Source organism: Bufo bufo, chromosome 6 (genome assembly GCF_905171765.1).
Source record: "Bufo bufo chromosome 6, aBufBuf1.1, whole genome shotgun sequence".
Taxonomy (NCBI): Eukaryota; Metazoa; Chordata; class Amphibia; order Anura; family Bufonidae; genus Bufo; species Bufo bufo.
In genome coordinates, this window is record NC_053394.1 from 290,870,229 (window position 1) to 290,885,949 (window position 15,721).

General features: G+C 45.9%; 1 protein-coding gene across 2 annotated transcripts; it reads left to right on the plus strand.

Moving 5' to 3' along the window:
• Positions 1-617: 617 nt before the first annotated feature.
• Positions 618-15,079, plus strand: HROB (homologous recombination factor with OB-fold). 2 transcript variants are annotated; one of them, XM_040436912.1, is made up of 10 exons: positions 618-736; positions 1,727-1,780; positions 5,476-6,324; positions 9,735-9,818; positions 9,943-10,083; positions 10,182-10,290; positions 10,609-10,694; positions 12,129-12,230; positions 12,651-12,927; positions 14,594-15,079. In XM_040436912.1, the coding sequence occupies exons 1-10, from the start codon at positions 734-736 to the stop codon at positions 14,632-14,634; spliced, it is 1,746 nt and encodes a 581-aa protein (XP_040292846.1). In that variant the 5' UTR covers positions 618-733; the 3' UTR covers positions 14,635-15,079. The 2 variants fall into 2 exon arrangements, with proteins under 2 accessions (XP_040292846.1, XP_040292847.1); XM_040436913.1 differs by lacking the exon at positions 12,651-12,927.
• The last annotated feature ends 642 nt before the right edge of the window (positions 15,080-15,721 follow it).

Sequence of the window (15,721 nt, forward strand, 5' to 3'; positions counted from 1 at the left end):
ATGGATCCGACAGGCTGTTCACCATGTTGGATCCGTCCTTCCGTAATTTCGGACATGCAGGACTTTTTAGTCCGGCGGCTTTCGCCGCGCTGCGCCGGAGCTCCGCCCCCGCCCCATTATAGTCAATCTGGATGGAGCGGCGGCACGGCGAAATAGCGGAAGGACGGATCCGACATGGTGAACAGCCTGTCGGATCCGACCTGCCGCAAGTGTGAAAGTACCCTAAATCTGTGGAAAAAATAAATACCGGATCCGTTTTCCGAATGACACCAGAGAGACGGATCCGGTATTTCAATGCATTTGTCAGCTGTATCCGCATCCGGATCCGTCTGACAAATGCGTCCGGATTGCCGGATTCGGCAGGCAGTTCCGGTGTAACGTTACACCGGCGACGGAAGTGTGAAAGTAGCCGGGCTCCGTTTGCTGTGGCTTCTCCTGCAGCAGGACAACGGAAAGGCTAAACGCCGGTGATGTGAAAAAGAAGAGGAAAAACTTCTGTGGTCTCTAGTCTAGTGGCTCACTCCGTCCATCACAGGGGGCGGGCCTATGCCCTTTTATGGAAATGCAGGTGGAGCCAAATGTCGAATTGTTGTCTCTGCATTCCAAACAGCGGAAATCTGCGTTCCAATAGCCGGAAGTGTACGTCCGGAAGCTGTTCCCGGGGTACCTTGCAACGCTGGAGCCGCCTGGACCGTTTGGCTGATGCTGCGGAAGCTTATTGTACCTTTGATATATGGTGAATTTTCTTTTTGTCCTCTCCAAAGTCACTGACTGTAGTACTCGCTTCCTGTGTGTACACATTGTGTTCTTCAGCTGCAGGAGACCACAAGTCCCTGCATGTCCAGACAGCCGTTTCCTGTGCAGCAGCACTATCGCAGCTGACATGGCGATGCAAAACCAGTGGCAGGGACAGGTGAAGTTGCTCTGAGCAATCAGTACAGCTGAACTAATTTAGGAACCGTTTAGAACATGGAAGCAACAACTTGATTGACAACTGCTGCTCTTTTCCATTCCATTAGTCTGGATAAGGGTCACCAAAGCTCCTGAGGCTCCCCTTTTCTATGGTAGTTTCACATCTGCGGCAGAGATTTGCTGGGTACTGCCGCCTTCCCACCGGACCTCATGGACTGTAATAGGGACCGGCAGAGGTCTGGCCGCAGGTGTGCAAGTAGCCTAATTTTGAGCCCCTTTAAGGAAGACCTCCTTCGATGCTGCTTGGAATGGCAACTGATATAAAGAGTGCTACCTTTTGGAAAAAGTCCCCGTGTAATAACCATTCCGGAGCATCTCTTCATATAACTCTATCCAGTGCCATTTCTCTATTATCCCTACTAGAAGTATATGACGGAATTGGCAGCAGTCTGCAATAAAGGTCCACCTGGGGATTACTAGTTGGTGCTGCTAGTGTCAGACTGTGCAGCGACACGCCCCCTTTTATAGAAGACTGCTGGCAATTCATTCAGAAACTTTTAGTAGGAATAATAGAGGTACTGATTCTCCACTTGCAACTGCTTTTTTTTTTTTTTTTTGCAGTCAACGCCAAAGGTTCTCTGACTAAATAAAGTTAATTGAAATGTTGGGCATGCTGGGATTTGTAGTCTCAAGACTGCTGCACTGTAGCAAATTGTAGACCACTGATCTGTGGAATATCCCTCATGCTTTATCCCTCATGCGTTCATTCAATATTTTAATTTTTTAACTTTTTTTTTTTTTGTTTTCTTTCCAGGCTTTAAGCTTCCAGAACCTGTTCTGCTCTGGGTCTGAAGATTTTGATGATGAGGTGAATGTAGTCATTAGTGTCCACTGTGGTAATATACAGGTTTTCTTGTCAGAAAGAGTATGGAGGAGCTGAGCAGACTGATGTATAGGTGATAAGTGCCCCCGTACTGTGGGGAAAATGTGGTGACCTATCAAAAGTTTGAATCTTTGGAGGTCAAGGTGTTGAGATCCTTGCTGCTCGCTAGAACGAGGAGCGAGAAGCGTTCACCACATGTCCTGTCTGTCCTTGCTGCAGGAGATGGAATAGACGCAGGCTCATAGACTTTCTTTTGCGTCCATCTCTGTAGTGAGAAGAGAGCCCGCTATGTGAGTGCTTCTCACTCTTCCTTCTAGTGATCGGCAGGGGTCTCATCGCTCTGATCCCCGCAGATTAAAACTTTGGGTAATGCAAGTAGTTACCATATTTTCTCCCTATAAGACACACTTTTTTCCCCCCTCCAAAGTGGGGGAAAATGTCACTGCATCTTATGGGGCAAATACTAATGAGCGCTTCCATTATAGAAGCGCTTATTAGTACCGTAGAACCGGGAAGCGGTGAACGCAGCTCTCCCCAGGCTCTGTACTGCTGCGGCTGCTCGACATCGGCGCTCTGTGACCTTGCGCTGTTTGCGTCGGGTCACAGTGCAGCACGCAGAAGGAATAAGAAAAAAAAAGCTGGATTCTAGGAGTGGTACTTTTTTTTTAAATTTTATTTGCTCATGGCATGGGGTCTGATCTGAGGCCTGAATGGAGGGGTCTTATTTATATTGGGGCTCTTATTTGATGTCTGATTGGGATTCATTCACATCGGGGTCTGATCTGAGGTCTTATTGGGGTTCTGATCTGAGGGTCTTCCTAACATTGGGGTTCTGACTGGGGCTGTGAGCTGAGGTCTGATTAACATTTGGGGTCTGATGATTGGTGGTCTGATCTGAGGTCTAATGAAAAATAGTTTTTCTTATTCTCCTCTATAGGGTGAAAAATACGGTACTAAAACACCGGAGAGGTGACAAGTCCTCTTTACATACATGTTGTACTGAATCCTTTTGCACAAACTATATATCAGTCTGCTCCCCTCCTCCTGCTCTTTAACACGCTGCAGATGCAGACTGCATTTTCATCATGGGAGAGTTGAGGTTCTCCTGGATTTACATATCAATGACCTATCCTCACTTGAATGGGGCTGAGCTGCATCTAGACTACGTGACCGATGAACAGAACATCACTGGTCTAGGAAGAGGCCTAAGTGCTGCATTAGATTAAACCAGGCATGCTCAACCTTCCATCATTCCTGGACAGCCTACAGCAGACATGCTCAACCTGCGGCCCTCCAGCTGTTGTAAAACTACATCTCCCACAATGACCTGCTGTAGACTGATCGCTGTAGGCTGTTCGGGCATGCTGGGAGTTGTAGTTTTGCAACAGCTGGAGGGCCGCAGGTTGAGCACTGTCAGGAAAGAAGCGTTCCTTCCCTGCAATCGCCTGCTGGTTAGTGGAGGAGACCGCTGCTATTACATGCAGTGATCTCCTTCAGAGTATGGGGAGGACTGATCGTTTTGCCATCGCTCGTCCCCATACTGACTAGTTGTTTGCCGGCAGCAGGTTGTGATTACACGGCACAATCTGCCGCCAGCAAACAATAATTTTAAAGCATGCTTAAAATCTGGATTGCCCAATGAATGAGCGTTTTCGCGTTCATCAAGTAATCAGTGGCAGTATTACACTATAATCAATTACTGTACTCCCGTACGTTTCCAATCCTAGGCTGACTTAGAGTCTCACTTTGACTCGGCGTATTACACTGCCAGATCATCGCTAACAAGCGTCCCTGCGAACACTCGTTAACATTGAACTGGTCAACAATCGGTCAGTCTTATACAGGCATAATTGCTCATAGAACACGGAAACCTCTTCATACAGCTGATCGGTGGGGGTCCCGGGAGTCGGACCCCCGACGGTCTCATTGATGACCTATCCTGAGGATAGTCCATAGATATGAAAATCCTAGAGAACCCTTATAACTAAATGTGCATTTTAGTGTCGCCTGGTCTCCATTGCAGTAATGGAGAAAGATTTGTGCTTAGCAAGCCAGCTTCGAGGCCTGAGACGAGCCTGTACTGTATGGATAGAGGGTCTGTTATATAGCCTTCAGAAATGCCTGTGACCACTTCAGTGAAACTACCTACAGTCTACACACTCCAGTAGTGGTCACCTAGGCAGGAAGCTAAATGGTTGCTAGGAAACCACAGCCAGGGAAAAGAAATTACATTCTGCATAGGCTTCTAATACCATTTATGTTATGCGTGCAAGTAAAGGGAGTATATCAGACAGATATTTTTTACTAATTAATAGCATATGCTAATAAACCCTTTTTTTTTTTTTTTTTTTCTTCCCTAGTCAGTTTTTATTTTTTAATACATAATTAGGGATCAGTCATCTTGCCTTGCGTGCAAATTGTACCAACATACAGTGCCTTGCAAAAGTATTCACACCCCCCTTGACTTTTTTTTGTGTTTTGGAGCCTCACAACCTGGAATTAACATGGATTGTTTGAGGATTTGCATCATTTAATATACAGAACATGCTCACAACTTTGAAGATGTTTTTTTTAAAAAATTTTTTATTGTGAAGCAAACAACAAATCGGACAAAATAACAGAAAAAGTCAATGTGCATAACTATTCACCCCCCTAAAGTCAATACTCTGTAGAGCCACCTTTTGCGGCAATAACAGCTCCAAGTCTCTTTGGATAAGTCTCTAGGAGCTTGCCACATCTTACCACTGGGATTTTTGCCCATTCCTCCTTGCAAAACTGCTCCAGCTCCTTCAGGTTGGACGGGTTGAGCTTGTGAACAGCAATAGTGTTCAGCAAACCTGTTTTTTAAGTTCTGCGTCCAAGGTTCGGGTTATCGAAGAATCCCGTTATGGATTCCAAATGTCGGGATTCTTCGATAACCCGAACTTTGGACGCAGAACTTAAAAAAACAAGTTTGCTCAACACTAAACAGCAATCTTTAAGTCTGGCCACAGATTTTCTATTGGATTGAGATCTGGGCTGTGACTCGGCCATTCCAACACATTGACATGTTTCCCCTTAAACCACTTAAGTGTTGCTTTAGCAGTGTGTTTGGGGTCATTGTCCTGCTGGAAGGAGAACCTCCGTCCTAGCCTCAAATCACGCACAGAGTGGTACGGATTTTGCTAAAGAATATTCCTGTATTTAGCACCATCCATCTTTCCCTCAACTCTGACCAGTTTCCCAGTCCCGGCTGCTGAAAGTTCACTGTATCCTGTATACCCCAATACCACCGTGCACCGCCAGATCCCCATTCACTGTAATGGGATCCAGCCGCTTTCCGGCATATACGCGACCTTTTTGGCCAGACAAAAAATTGTGTGTAGCATTTTTGTCTGGCTGAAAGCCAGCATGTATGCCAGAAGCAGTGACCAGATTACAGTGCTGGAGTTCAAAACGCAGATGTGATCCTGGCCTTAGACATTTATGGCATAAATATATGGTAGGTGGGACTCCCAACTATAAGGGGTACAGAAGCTTCTTTGGTTGTTTCAGTTAAAATAAATATGGCTGCTGTCATCTATCCACTATGGTGAACATGGGTCCTCTATACGTGCGATAGGTGGGGATACTACAGGCCTTTCTGGCATGTTCTGTTGACTGTTATATTGTTATTTATGCCATCCATTTTCTTTTTATAGGATTTCCTGTCTGTACTAGAGGGTACAGAGTCCAGTCATGGTAACCATGAAACCACATCTGTCTGTCTCAGGCCTATCCCTACTGAAGACACCGGGGCAGGAAAGAGTCTACAGCCCTTACCAGTGCAGAAAGCGGCTAATGCTGAGAGAAGCTCTCCAGAGACACGAAGCGTCCCCTCCTCAGTCCAGGACGTGGATGATGAGGAACTATTGTCTCTGTGTAGTCAGCTGGAGGCAGAGGTGTCTAGCGATCAATGTCGAGCTCCAGGACCTCATCTGCTCCTCAGAACAGTTAACCAGACTGTAAAAACCCCAAGTAGTTCCTCATTACAATTGCGTCCGTCTCGAAGAAGTCATGATGCGGGACCCAGTCACTGTCTGAGTGGCATCACTGGACAGTCACAGCATCCACATTTCAGTGCCAACCATCCCACAAATCACAGTTCTCATCTAAGTGGTGGAGGACAAGGACTATGTCAGTCTCCAGGACCCACCGCTAAAAGGCCATGTTTAAGGCCTGGTGTGGAACCTCAGCCTGTTACCCCCGTGAGGAGTGGAACCTTTACTAACCCTTCAAATTTTGTGTCTCCACGTTCCATTATGTCACCCAGTGCATCAGGCTCAGCAAACGTTTGGCAGACTGGACCAGCCAACTCTCACCCCGTTCCCAGAACTCCCCTCTCATCGCCTCGCCCACATCCACCCAGTACGCTGCAGACACCAGTGGTCACCAATCATCTTCTACAGCTAATGACAGCTGCTAATAAGACCCCCAAGAATTTGCCATGGGAGACGCCTCCACCCAAAGAGAGGAAATTTCCGGGGCCAGCTGGACTCCTTCCACAGCAGGTGATCTGTACGGTGGATTAGTTATAATTATGTTTGAGAGCTGGATGCAAGCTTAAAGGGATGTTCCATGCAAAACGGATACTTTATAATCCCTAGAGTAGGGTCAGAAGGGGTGGCGCTTGACAAACGTTCAAAGAACACCAAAGCTAGAGTTGTCATTCTCTGCCCTCTCCACTTACCACAACCCAGTGTATCTGGAGTGTTCCTTTAATATCTAATATCGGTTACGTATTTCACATGTTATGGAAGTCTGGTGATATGATGGCTAAATACCGTATGTATTTTTACCATGATGATTTACCATGTTTTGTGTAGTTTTTATTCTGAAGGTGCTTTATACATATGGGTGGTGCGATGTGAGTCACTAGCCCTCCTGTGTAATCAGTAGTCACATCAGTACAGCACTAGCTTGTAATCCGCCAGGTTCGACAAATTGCCACTTTACCTTTGTCAAGAGTGCTGAGCTGAAGACCGGGCAGTCGTCCCCATCAGTTCAAGTTTTTTCTTTTCTTTTCCCGCAGTAGTCAAGATGATTAGATTGGGCGGCACATTCTTACCGAAGATGGCAGTTGCACTTGTGGTGTTGGTGTGCACAGGTTTTATAATGCCATTTATCACTGGATGTGTACTCAGTAGGATCTGATTTCCGTGTGTGCAGGACATATGTATGCTATATTTTTGGACTATAAGATGCACATTTTAGCAACCTGGAAAATCTTGCTAAAAATCCCTGCGTCCACAGGCAGGGGGCAGCACCTGTGCACTTTATAGCTGCAACCCCCATCCCCAGCAGTGATGTACATGATCAGTTCTGAACACTATGGAATAAAATACTGACCTCCTATCTTCTACCTCAAAGTACCAAGAAAGGAGGTAAAGCTAGTGACATTAACCCCTCCATTTCCTTAGACCTCCAGGGATGTGAAATATATTTCTTGGTTTGTGTCTAAACCTGAGTGCGTTCAACGCCGGCCAACTAACTATGAGGAAATGGTGTCCTCAATATATACCTCGGAGGAAACAACCTCAGAATAGGCCATTAGTATGTGAATGGCGGGGGTACGACTCCCAGCACCCCGGTGGTCATCTGATCTGCAGTAGCTCCAGCATCAGGATTACACAGCTGCATCCAGAGCTGGTAACTGCAGTGCCGTTCCCATTCACATCAGTTGCTACAGAAAAGACGACACTACTGCAGAATAGCTGATCGGTGAGCATGCGTGGGGCCAGAACCCACAGATCAGATATTGATGGCCTATCCTGAAGATATCCCAGAAAACCCCCTTTAAAAGTTATTGGATATGCAGTAAACATGAATAATCAGTGACTACCGTATGTAAGTGAGCCAGTCACTTTAAGATGTTTTGCTGGAGCTGCTAGCAGCTGTTCTAATGGTGAAACAGGAGGAGAGCTTGTGCATAGCACACCGTGACTGTGTGCAGGGACATCTCAGGGACAGACTTTCAGGGTAGCGCTGTAGGTTGCTGTAATAGGGAGCAGATACTTTAGTGCGTATGTGGGGAGACATACCCACAAAGCTCCCACTGCTAGACCTGTTTCTGTCCAACTAAACGCATGGGCATCAGTTCTCTTTCCTTTGAAACTGGTTCACATATACATTCACTGATTCAATATTCTTGGTTTAAAGGGGTTTTCTAGCTAAGCAAAAATAGTTGTCAGAGGGCTTAAAGGCTATGTACACATTCGGGGACAATTAAAAATATTGAGCCTTTTTTAATTTTTTTTTTAAATCTGTGTGAATGGTACTTTCACTTTGTGCTGGTCCTCTAATAGCCCTGGTCTCTAAATGACTTAAAGGTCATAAACACTTATTTAAGGCTAGTTTCACACTAGCGGCAACGTCGTAGTTTTATTCCGGCTGCCTCTTGGCATGTTTGCCGTGCTGTCGCTGGAACTCCGGCTGGAGCGGTAGACCGGGGGCACGTGTGCACTAGCAGCAGCACGGATCCGACAGGCTGTTCACCCGCCGGAGGTCCTTGCCGCTAGTGTGAAAGTAGCCTAAGCCACTTTCTTAACTGAGCTATAATGAGTGTTTATAAGGTCGGAGATAAGTAGCTCCTGCCTGGTGGAGCAGAGAGAAAACGCAGATCCTCCTAGTAGATAAACTCAAAGCTGTGCAGGGAAAACAGCTCATCATGTTTAATAAAGACCAACTGAACAAATGATTTTTAGCATAAATTGAGTACAATGCAATCATAAAAAAGAATTACTACTAAAGGTGTACATAGCCTTTAAGAACATAAAAGAAGATATACTCGGCACCACCGATGTGTTGCCAATGCCCAGGTTCCATCTCGGCACACAGAATATGCCATGGAATGCTCTGCCAACCGATTACTAGATAGGACAGATCACTGGTTGAGGTGAGAATCTCTCTTCTTTTATGTGTGTAATCCTCTGACCCCCTCTGCCAACTATGCATGATTGGCTTCAGTACCTCTTTAATGAAGGTTATGTTTGGGTTTTGCAGTTTTTAGTCTGAAAAGCATGCGTATGTGACCCAATTTTTTTTTTTTTTAACAGATGTAGGCACCTGCTGCAGGTGGGCTGGAAGCAACATGGCCAGCTATCAGGAAAGCACATTGGGAACTTTCCTCCCCTCTGCCCCAGTCTTGTCTGCATTGCAAGTCGCACAATAGTGCTGCCGCCTGCACTGTAATAGAAAGCCCCACAAGTCGCACAATAGTGCTGCCGCCTGCACTGTAATAGAAAGCCCCACAAGTCGCACAATAGTGCTGCCGCCTGCACTGTAATAGAAAGCCCCACAAGTCGCACAATAGTGCTGCCGCCTGCACTGTAATAGAAAGCCCCACAAGTCGCACAATAGTGCTGCCGCCTGCACTGTAATAGAAAGCCCCACAAGTCGCACAATAGTGCTGCCGCCTGCGCTGTAATAGAAAGCCCCACAAGTCGCACAATAGTGCTGCCGTCTGCACTGTAATAGAAAGCCCCACAAGTCGCACAATAGTGCTGCCGCCTGCGCTGTAATAGAAAGCCCCACAAGTCGCACAATAGTGCTGCCGCCTGCACTGTAATAGAAAGCCCCCATAAAAAAGCCGTTGTTATTAGGAGACAGTCCAAAGGAGCCCAGAGAACCCTCAGAAGAACCCTGGGGTTCTGCAGCATCCACCTTAGGAACTACCAGTCCATGTCTAATATAATTATATATTACACAGCATGCCACTTCTCATACAAATGACATTTACAACTAGGCAATGGATGTAAAGTAATGATTGGTATGCTAGTGCCAGTGATCCGGCCTGCCATCTGCTGGCAGAAAGGTTGGTGCCAAGGATAGTGCCCAGACTGTAACCCGATAAACTTTTTATGTCATCTGACTTACAGTACTTTTGTCCTCAAATAAACTTTAGCTTTACATCTGTTCCTAGGGCAGTGGCAGGCGGCTGGATGAAATTCTGGTGTCCACTCCTCACACCCCGAGCCATGGGGCACGTGCTAAGGTGAATAGTAAGGTAGGTCTTCATTCGACAGCTACTTGGCTGGTAATTTATTCTTTCCTATCTGCACTTAGTGTCTCTGTGGCGTTCTCTACCGCAGCCTAAAGCACGTAGGCTCATGATTTTCTTTTGTCTGCAGGAAGGGGTATCCGCACAGCAGCCAGCAGAAGACCAGTTTATCAAGGGTCCGTGGGCTACTATGAAAGCTGAGCTATCCTTGGATGAAAACGACCCCACCTGCTTCCTCCGAACGTACAGCGTAGTGATGGTACTGCGCAAGGTGACAACCCCTTCACCTTATTAAGTACATGATGGGGGTTATATAGCTCTTTCATACTACTACTCACCCTTTGTTCTCCTTTCAATATATATGTATAGGCAGCCCTGAAGCAGCTACCGAAGAACAAAGTCCCAAGAATGGCAGTGGCTCTTAAGACATTAACCCCTGCTAATGGAGATGCCAGTGCAGTGTTCAGAGACCCAACAGGTAACCTGAGCACTACCCTTCCCATTCTCCTACAGCAGGGATCAGCAACCTTCGGCACGCCAGCTGTTGCGAAACTGAAATTCCCAGCATGTTCCATTCATTTCTATGAGAGTTTTAAGAGGAGCAGAGCAAGAATGCATGCTGGGAGTTGTAGTTTCACAACAGCTGGCGTGCCGGAGGTTGCCTACCCCCGTCCTGCAGTACCTTACTCTGCTCCTCTGGTGCACACTTCCATCAGCCCCTATTTCCTCATCCATTTTTCTTCTTGGTTTTCCCGGTCATTTTACATTGAACACAAATGTATCTGCTCTTCTCTAGGAGATATTCAGGGCACTGTCCACCATCTGCTACTAGAGGAGCGAGAGAGTGAACTGAAGATTGGTAGTGTCCTCTTGCTGCAGCAGGTATTTATGGCCACCAGTATATACTGGCTTTTGCTGCCTTAAAGGGATTTTCCGAGACATTATTACTGCCGACCTATCCTCTGGATAAGTCAACAGTATCTGATCGGTGAGGGTCTGACACCCAGGACGCCCGCCGATCAGCTTTTTGCGAAGGCACCGGCGCTTTTGTGAACGCCACGGCCTTCTGTTCACTCCCCAAACACAGCGCCGTTTATTTGTTAGCGGCTGTGCTTGTTATTGCAGCTCAACCCCATTCACCTCAGTGGGTCTGAGCTGTGCCTAGCCCATGTAACCAATGAACGTGAGTTCACTGGCCTAGGCTAAAATGCGCTACTGCGAGTTGCCGGTGCCTTCTCACACAGCTGATTGGGCGGGGTCCCGGGTGTTGGACCCTCACCGATCAGATACTGATGACATTAAAGGGGTTTTCTGAGACCTTTATACTGATGACCTATCCTCTGGATAGCTCGTCAGTATCTGACCCAGGACCCCTGACGATCAGCTGTTTGAGCTGTTAAGATGCGCTCACAGTAGCACGTCTTAGCCTAGGCCAGTGAACTCGCATTCATTGGTTACATGGCCTAGGCGCAGCTCAGCCCTATCTGTCACACCACCGATCAGATACTGATGACCTATCCAGAGGATAGGTCATCAGTATAAAAGTCTCGGAAAACCCCTTTAGGGGACGGTTCTACCCTTTTTGCCATTGGTCGCCAAGAACTGCAGAACTTTCCTATACATAGTAATGATGACGATACGGTCATGAGATGGGTTTCAGGGGGGAACAAACACAAAGCTCTTCCCAAAACCGCAATGGCACCCTTTGTCTTCTATATAATCTACTGTGCTGCCTGGACTAGGCAGTGGGATTTACACTTGTGACACTGGGTCTTTACATCAAAAATATAATATACAGTGAAACCTCCTTGAGACAACTGCTCAGAATTGCATTGGAAGTGGGCCAAGAAGATGTCCGTATGGATCATATATGGTGGAACTCAAAATCTTTTACAGTCTTCTGGAAGATGAGGTCTTGTGGAGACGTTTCACTGTATATTGATCTTAGCCTGCCTTTCATGTGCTAACTTAATTTTTAATACAACATGGATAATGCAGACGCTATGAACGGGCAGCAGTAGGTGAAGTAATATACATTTTACACAGTCTACATGCATGCCCTTTAAGGGGTATTCCACTTTAGCAAGTAAAGCTTACTGATTGCACAGTGAAAAGCTATGTGGTGTTGTCATGTACATTGTGCATCCTTTTCTCCCGGTTCTCAAGATCTGTATGCTGTCATTGAATGGAAACGTATGTTTATTTCCAGGGACTGAAATGCTGTCCTGGTTTTGCGACTTGCTACAGTTAGGTCTTGTAGCTGTACAGGGAATGAGGATTATTTGCCCTTTAATATCTTGTTTTTTACCTTCACAGGTCGGCGTGTTCTCACCATCACATCGCAATCATTATCTTAATGTGACGCCAAGCAACTTGGTAAAAATCTACGCCCCTCATGAAGATGGTGTGAAAACAGGGGTAAGGAATGTGGCTTGCTTTCGTCGCCTCCTTACTCATCCCATCTGCATCCTGCATCTCCTCCCTCCCCCCCCCCCCCCCCCAGCATCCAGGAGACTGGTAAAATATAAAAGAGTGCCAGTCGCCTTTCCTGACTTGTCAATTTTAGTAAATACTTGAATTCTCCACGAATTAACAATTCTGGAGCCTCTTTTCTTAGAACTTTGTGTTGTCATTCCTCTGTAATGAATGGATACATTGACAGTTCCCTACACAGTCTGACAATCTCCATTCAGTACTGACATGGTCAGACTGTGTAGGGACACCTCCTGTTAACCAGAAGAATGGTAACACTCCGTTTTCAGGAGGCGTAACAGAGGAATGGCGCAATGAATGTCATTTTTGTTTGGATTAAACATTGCTGCTCCTTTCTACCTCCAGGTGCCCATGCCGCATGATGAGGTGGATTTGAACAGCAACCAGACCCGGGCACCACTCGTTCCCTCGTCCGGCACAAATCAGCCCAGTGCTGCACAAACATCTCCTACTCCTTTGTCCAGCACATCACAGGCCAGAGCCTCCCAGGCACCTGTAACTCACCTTCCAGGATCACATACACCTTCCAACACTACACGGTTAAGAAGTGCCCAACCACCATCTTTTCGTCTGTCGTTCAGCGCAGAGAAGTCAGAAAGCCCGCAGCCAGACTGGGATTTGGGTAAGTGAAATAATGGGTCTCCCCTAAAGGGTTGGTATGATTCTCTTTGCCCCATTAACAGCGCTCCTCTTGTCCATGGGCTGCAATACAAACTATAGTCCATATCCAATCTCATGCAACCCTATTACAGATTTTATCCCATGAAAGTTATTTATCACCTATCCACAGTAGAGGTGATAAATATCAGACCACTAGGACCCCCTCAAGCCCACCACTACTTGACTGACTGAGTGCTGTCTTTCAGTTTCCTAGAAGTGAATGAAGTGGTGGACTGACATTTCCATTCAGAAAGAGGTCTCGGCAACCCCTCATTCCCAGAACCCCTGCCGTTTTTATATTTATCCCCTATCCACATTATATTTTTTGTGGCATAACCCCTCTAACATCTTTGCTGCCAGGACAATTTTCATATTTTGACACGCACCAATAAAACCTAAATTAAAAAGAAAATTCACATCATATCCTCAATCTACTGAAAGTAGACATAGAACACATTGTAAAAATATTGGCCAGTACTTTACACACCTGCGCACCTTCTGTGTCATTTTGTATCAAAGCATAAGATTGTGTAAAATATGTATAAGAATTCAGGTTTGTGGCTAAGAGTCCATTCATACAACCATGGGCCGCCCGTGCCCGCATTGCGGACTGCAAACAGTGGTCTTGCAATATACCGGCACCGGTCGTGTGAATCCCGTATCGCCAATTGGCTTGAATAGGTCTGCAATCGTCGAGATACGGCGTGGTGTGGAGGCACGGAACAGAAGCCCATGGAGGCACTTGAAAGCGCTTCCGTGGACTTGGTCCGTGCCTTCGAACCTCAAAAGATAGGACATGTCCTATCTCAAGTGAATGGGTCCGTGCTGCAATACGGGATTCACACGGCCGGTGCCTGCGCTTTGCGGTCCGTACGTGTGAATGTACGCTAAGGGTGATTTCACACACAGATTTTATTTTATTTTTTAAAGCAGCAGGTTTTGGTGCAGTTTCAGTGAAAGCCACCAGGAGTGGATCCAACAGGCAGGAGTATAAGGCTGGGTTCACATCACATTTTATGCCTTCATTTGACGTATACGTTTGGGGGGGAGGGAAGGATACAAACACGCAGCACACCACGTTCTTGTATCCTGCAGAGCCCAGTAAAAAAAATATATATATATTTTTTGAATGGGGAAAAAAATAAAAGTATACGTTAAACGGATGCCTCAGACTGATGGCCACTGTATGGCATCAGTCTGAGGCATCCGTTTAACGTATACTCTTTTTTTTTTTTTTTTATATTTTAAACGGATGGGGAAAACGTGATGTGAAACCAGCATAAGTCCTTCCTTTATATTTCTTATTCCCTTTTAAATTCACTCCTGGCTTTGGCTTAAATAACTGCTACAAAAACTGCAGCTTTATCTAAAAAAAAAAAAAAAAGCCATATGTGAAACATGACACACAGCAGCACCAACGAAAAAGAACAGGATGTGCCGAGTTCATCCAGGTCACTTATGTCTACATATCGTCATATAATTCAATAGACCAGAACCTCCAAGCTGTCAGCAAATGTTCTGATTATGAGCAGGGAATGGATAGATGTACCACAAAGGACCCCCTAATGTGACATTGTCCCATATATTACTGCCTCCATATATTTAGACCGTTTTCTTTTTTTCCGCAGATGACCTTGACTCGATGCTTTGTGACCTACCAGAAGACTAACGTGTGTCGAATCGCAGAGTTAAGAGAAGACTTCACTAGTATTTCAGCAGTGGCTTCTGGGACTTGTAAATGTATAAAACTATGAAAGAAATATACTATGCTTAAAAAGTGCTTCGGAATATAATGTGCATCAGACCTTGCCTAATGAGGCTCAATTTACATAGACCTTCAATGTACTTTTTCATCATCATATATTGCGACTGAGGAGGCAGAGCTACAGATAGCAGCACAATGTGACAGCCCCTCTGCTCTCCCCAGTTACATATAGCTGCATTCTGCTGTGGGGACTTCACGGCCTTTCCTTCTGCTTGTGGTTCGAGTAAGGCCTCATGCACACGACCGTGTAAAAAAATAAATAGAATATGTGGATCAGGTGCGGACCCTTTCTTTTTAGTGGAACCGCAAAAAATGCAGGCTGTACACAGTGCGCCATCCGCATACCTTTGTCCGCTCTTCCGTCTGCAAAAAAGATAGAACATGTCCTATTATTGTCACTTTTGTGGACTGGGATAAGGCATTTCTATAGAAGGTGTAAAAAAATGGCAGTGTGCATATGGCCGGTGTCCATGTTTTGCTAATTGCAGGTTGCGGACCACAAAACACATATGGTCGTGTGCATGAGGCCTAACCGATAAATATCAGGGGTTTATTACTAATGCGGTAATAACCTGTGGCTCCTTAGCTGTTGTGAAACTACAACCCTCAGCATGCCCCTGTTTCACAACAGCTTGAGAGCCACCACTCATTTATTTCCATCCTTATGCAGCATGCGTATCCACAACTTCGTGGCCTGAAAAGTTAGGGAACTTGTACTTGTGGTTTCCAGGCCTTAGTAAATTGATCGTCCGCATTCAAAGGCGTGTAGGTGAGAGTGAAAAGTAAGAAGTAGTGATGAGCGAACTTGTGTTTTTAAGTTCGGCGTACAAGGTTGAGATTCGGGTTATCTAAGAATTCCGTTATGGATTCCGCTACCACAGACTATAAGTTATGGTTTGCGGAATCCATAATGGAATTCTTAGATAACCCGAACCTTGTATGCTGTTCTTGAAACACAAGTTTGCTCATCCCTAGTAAGAAGCCTTATTTT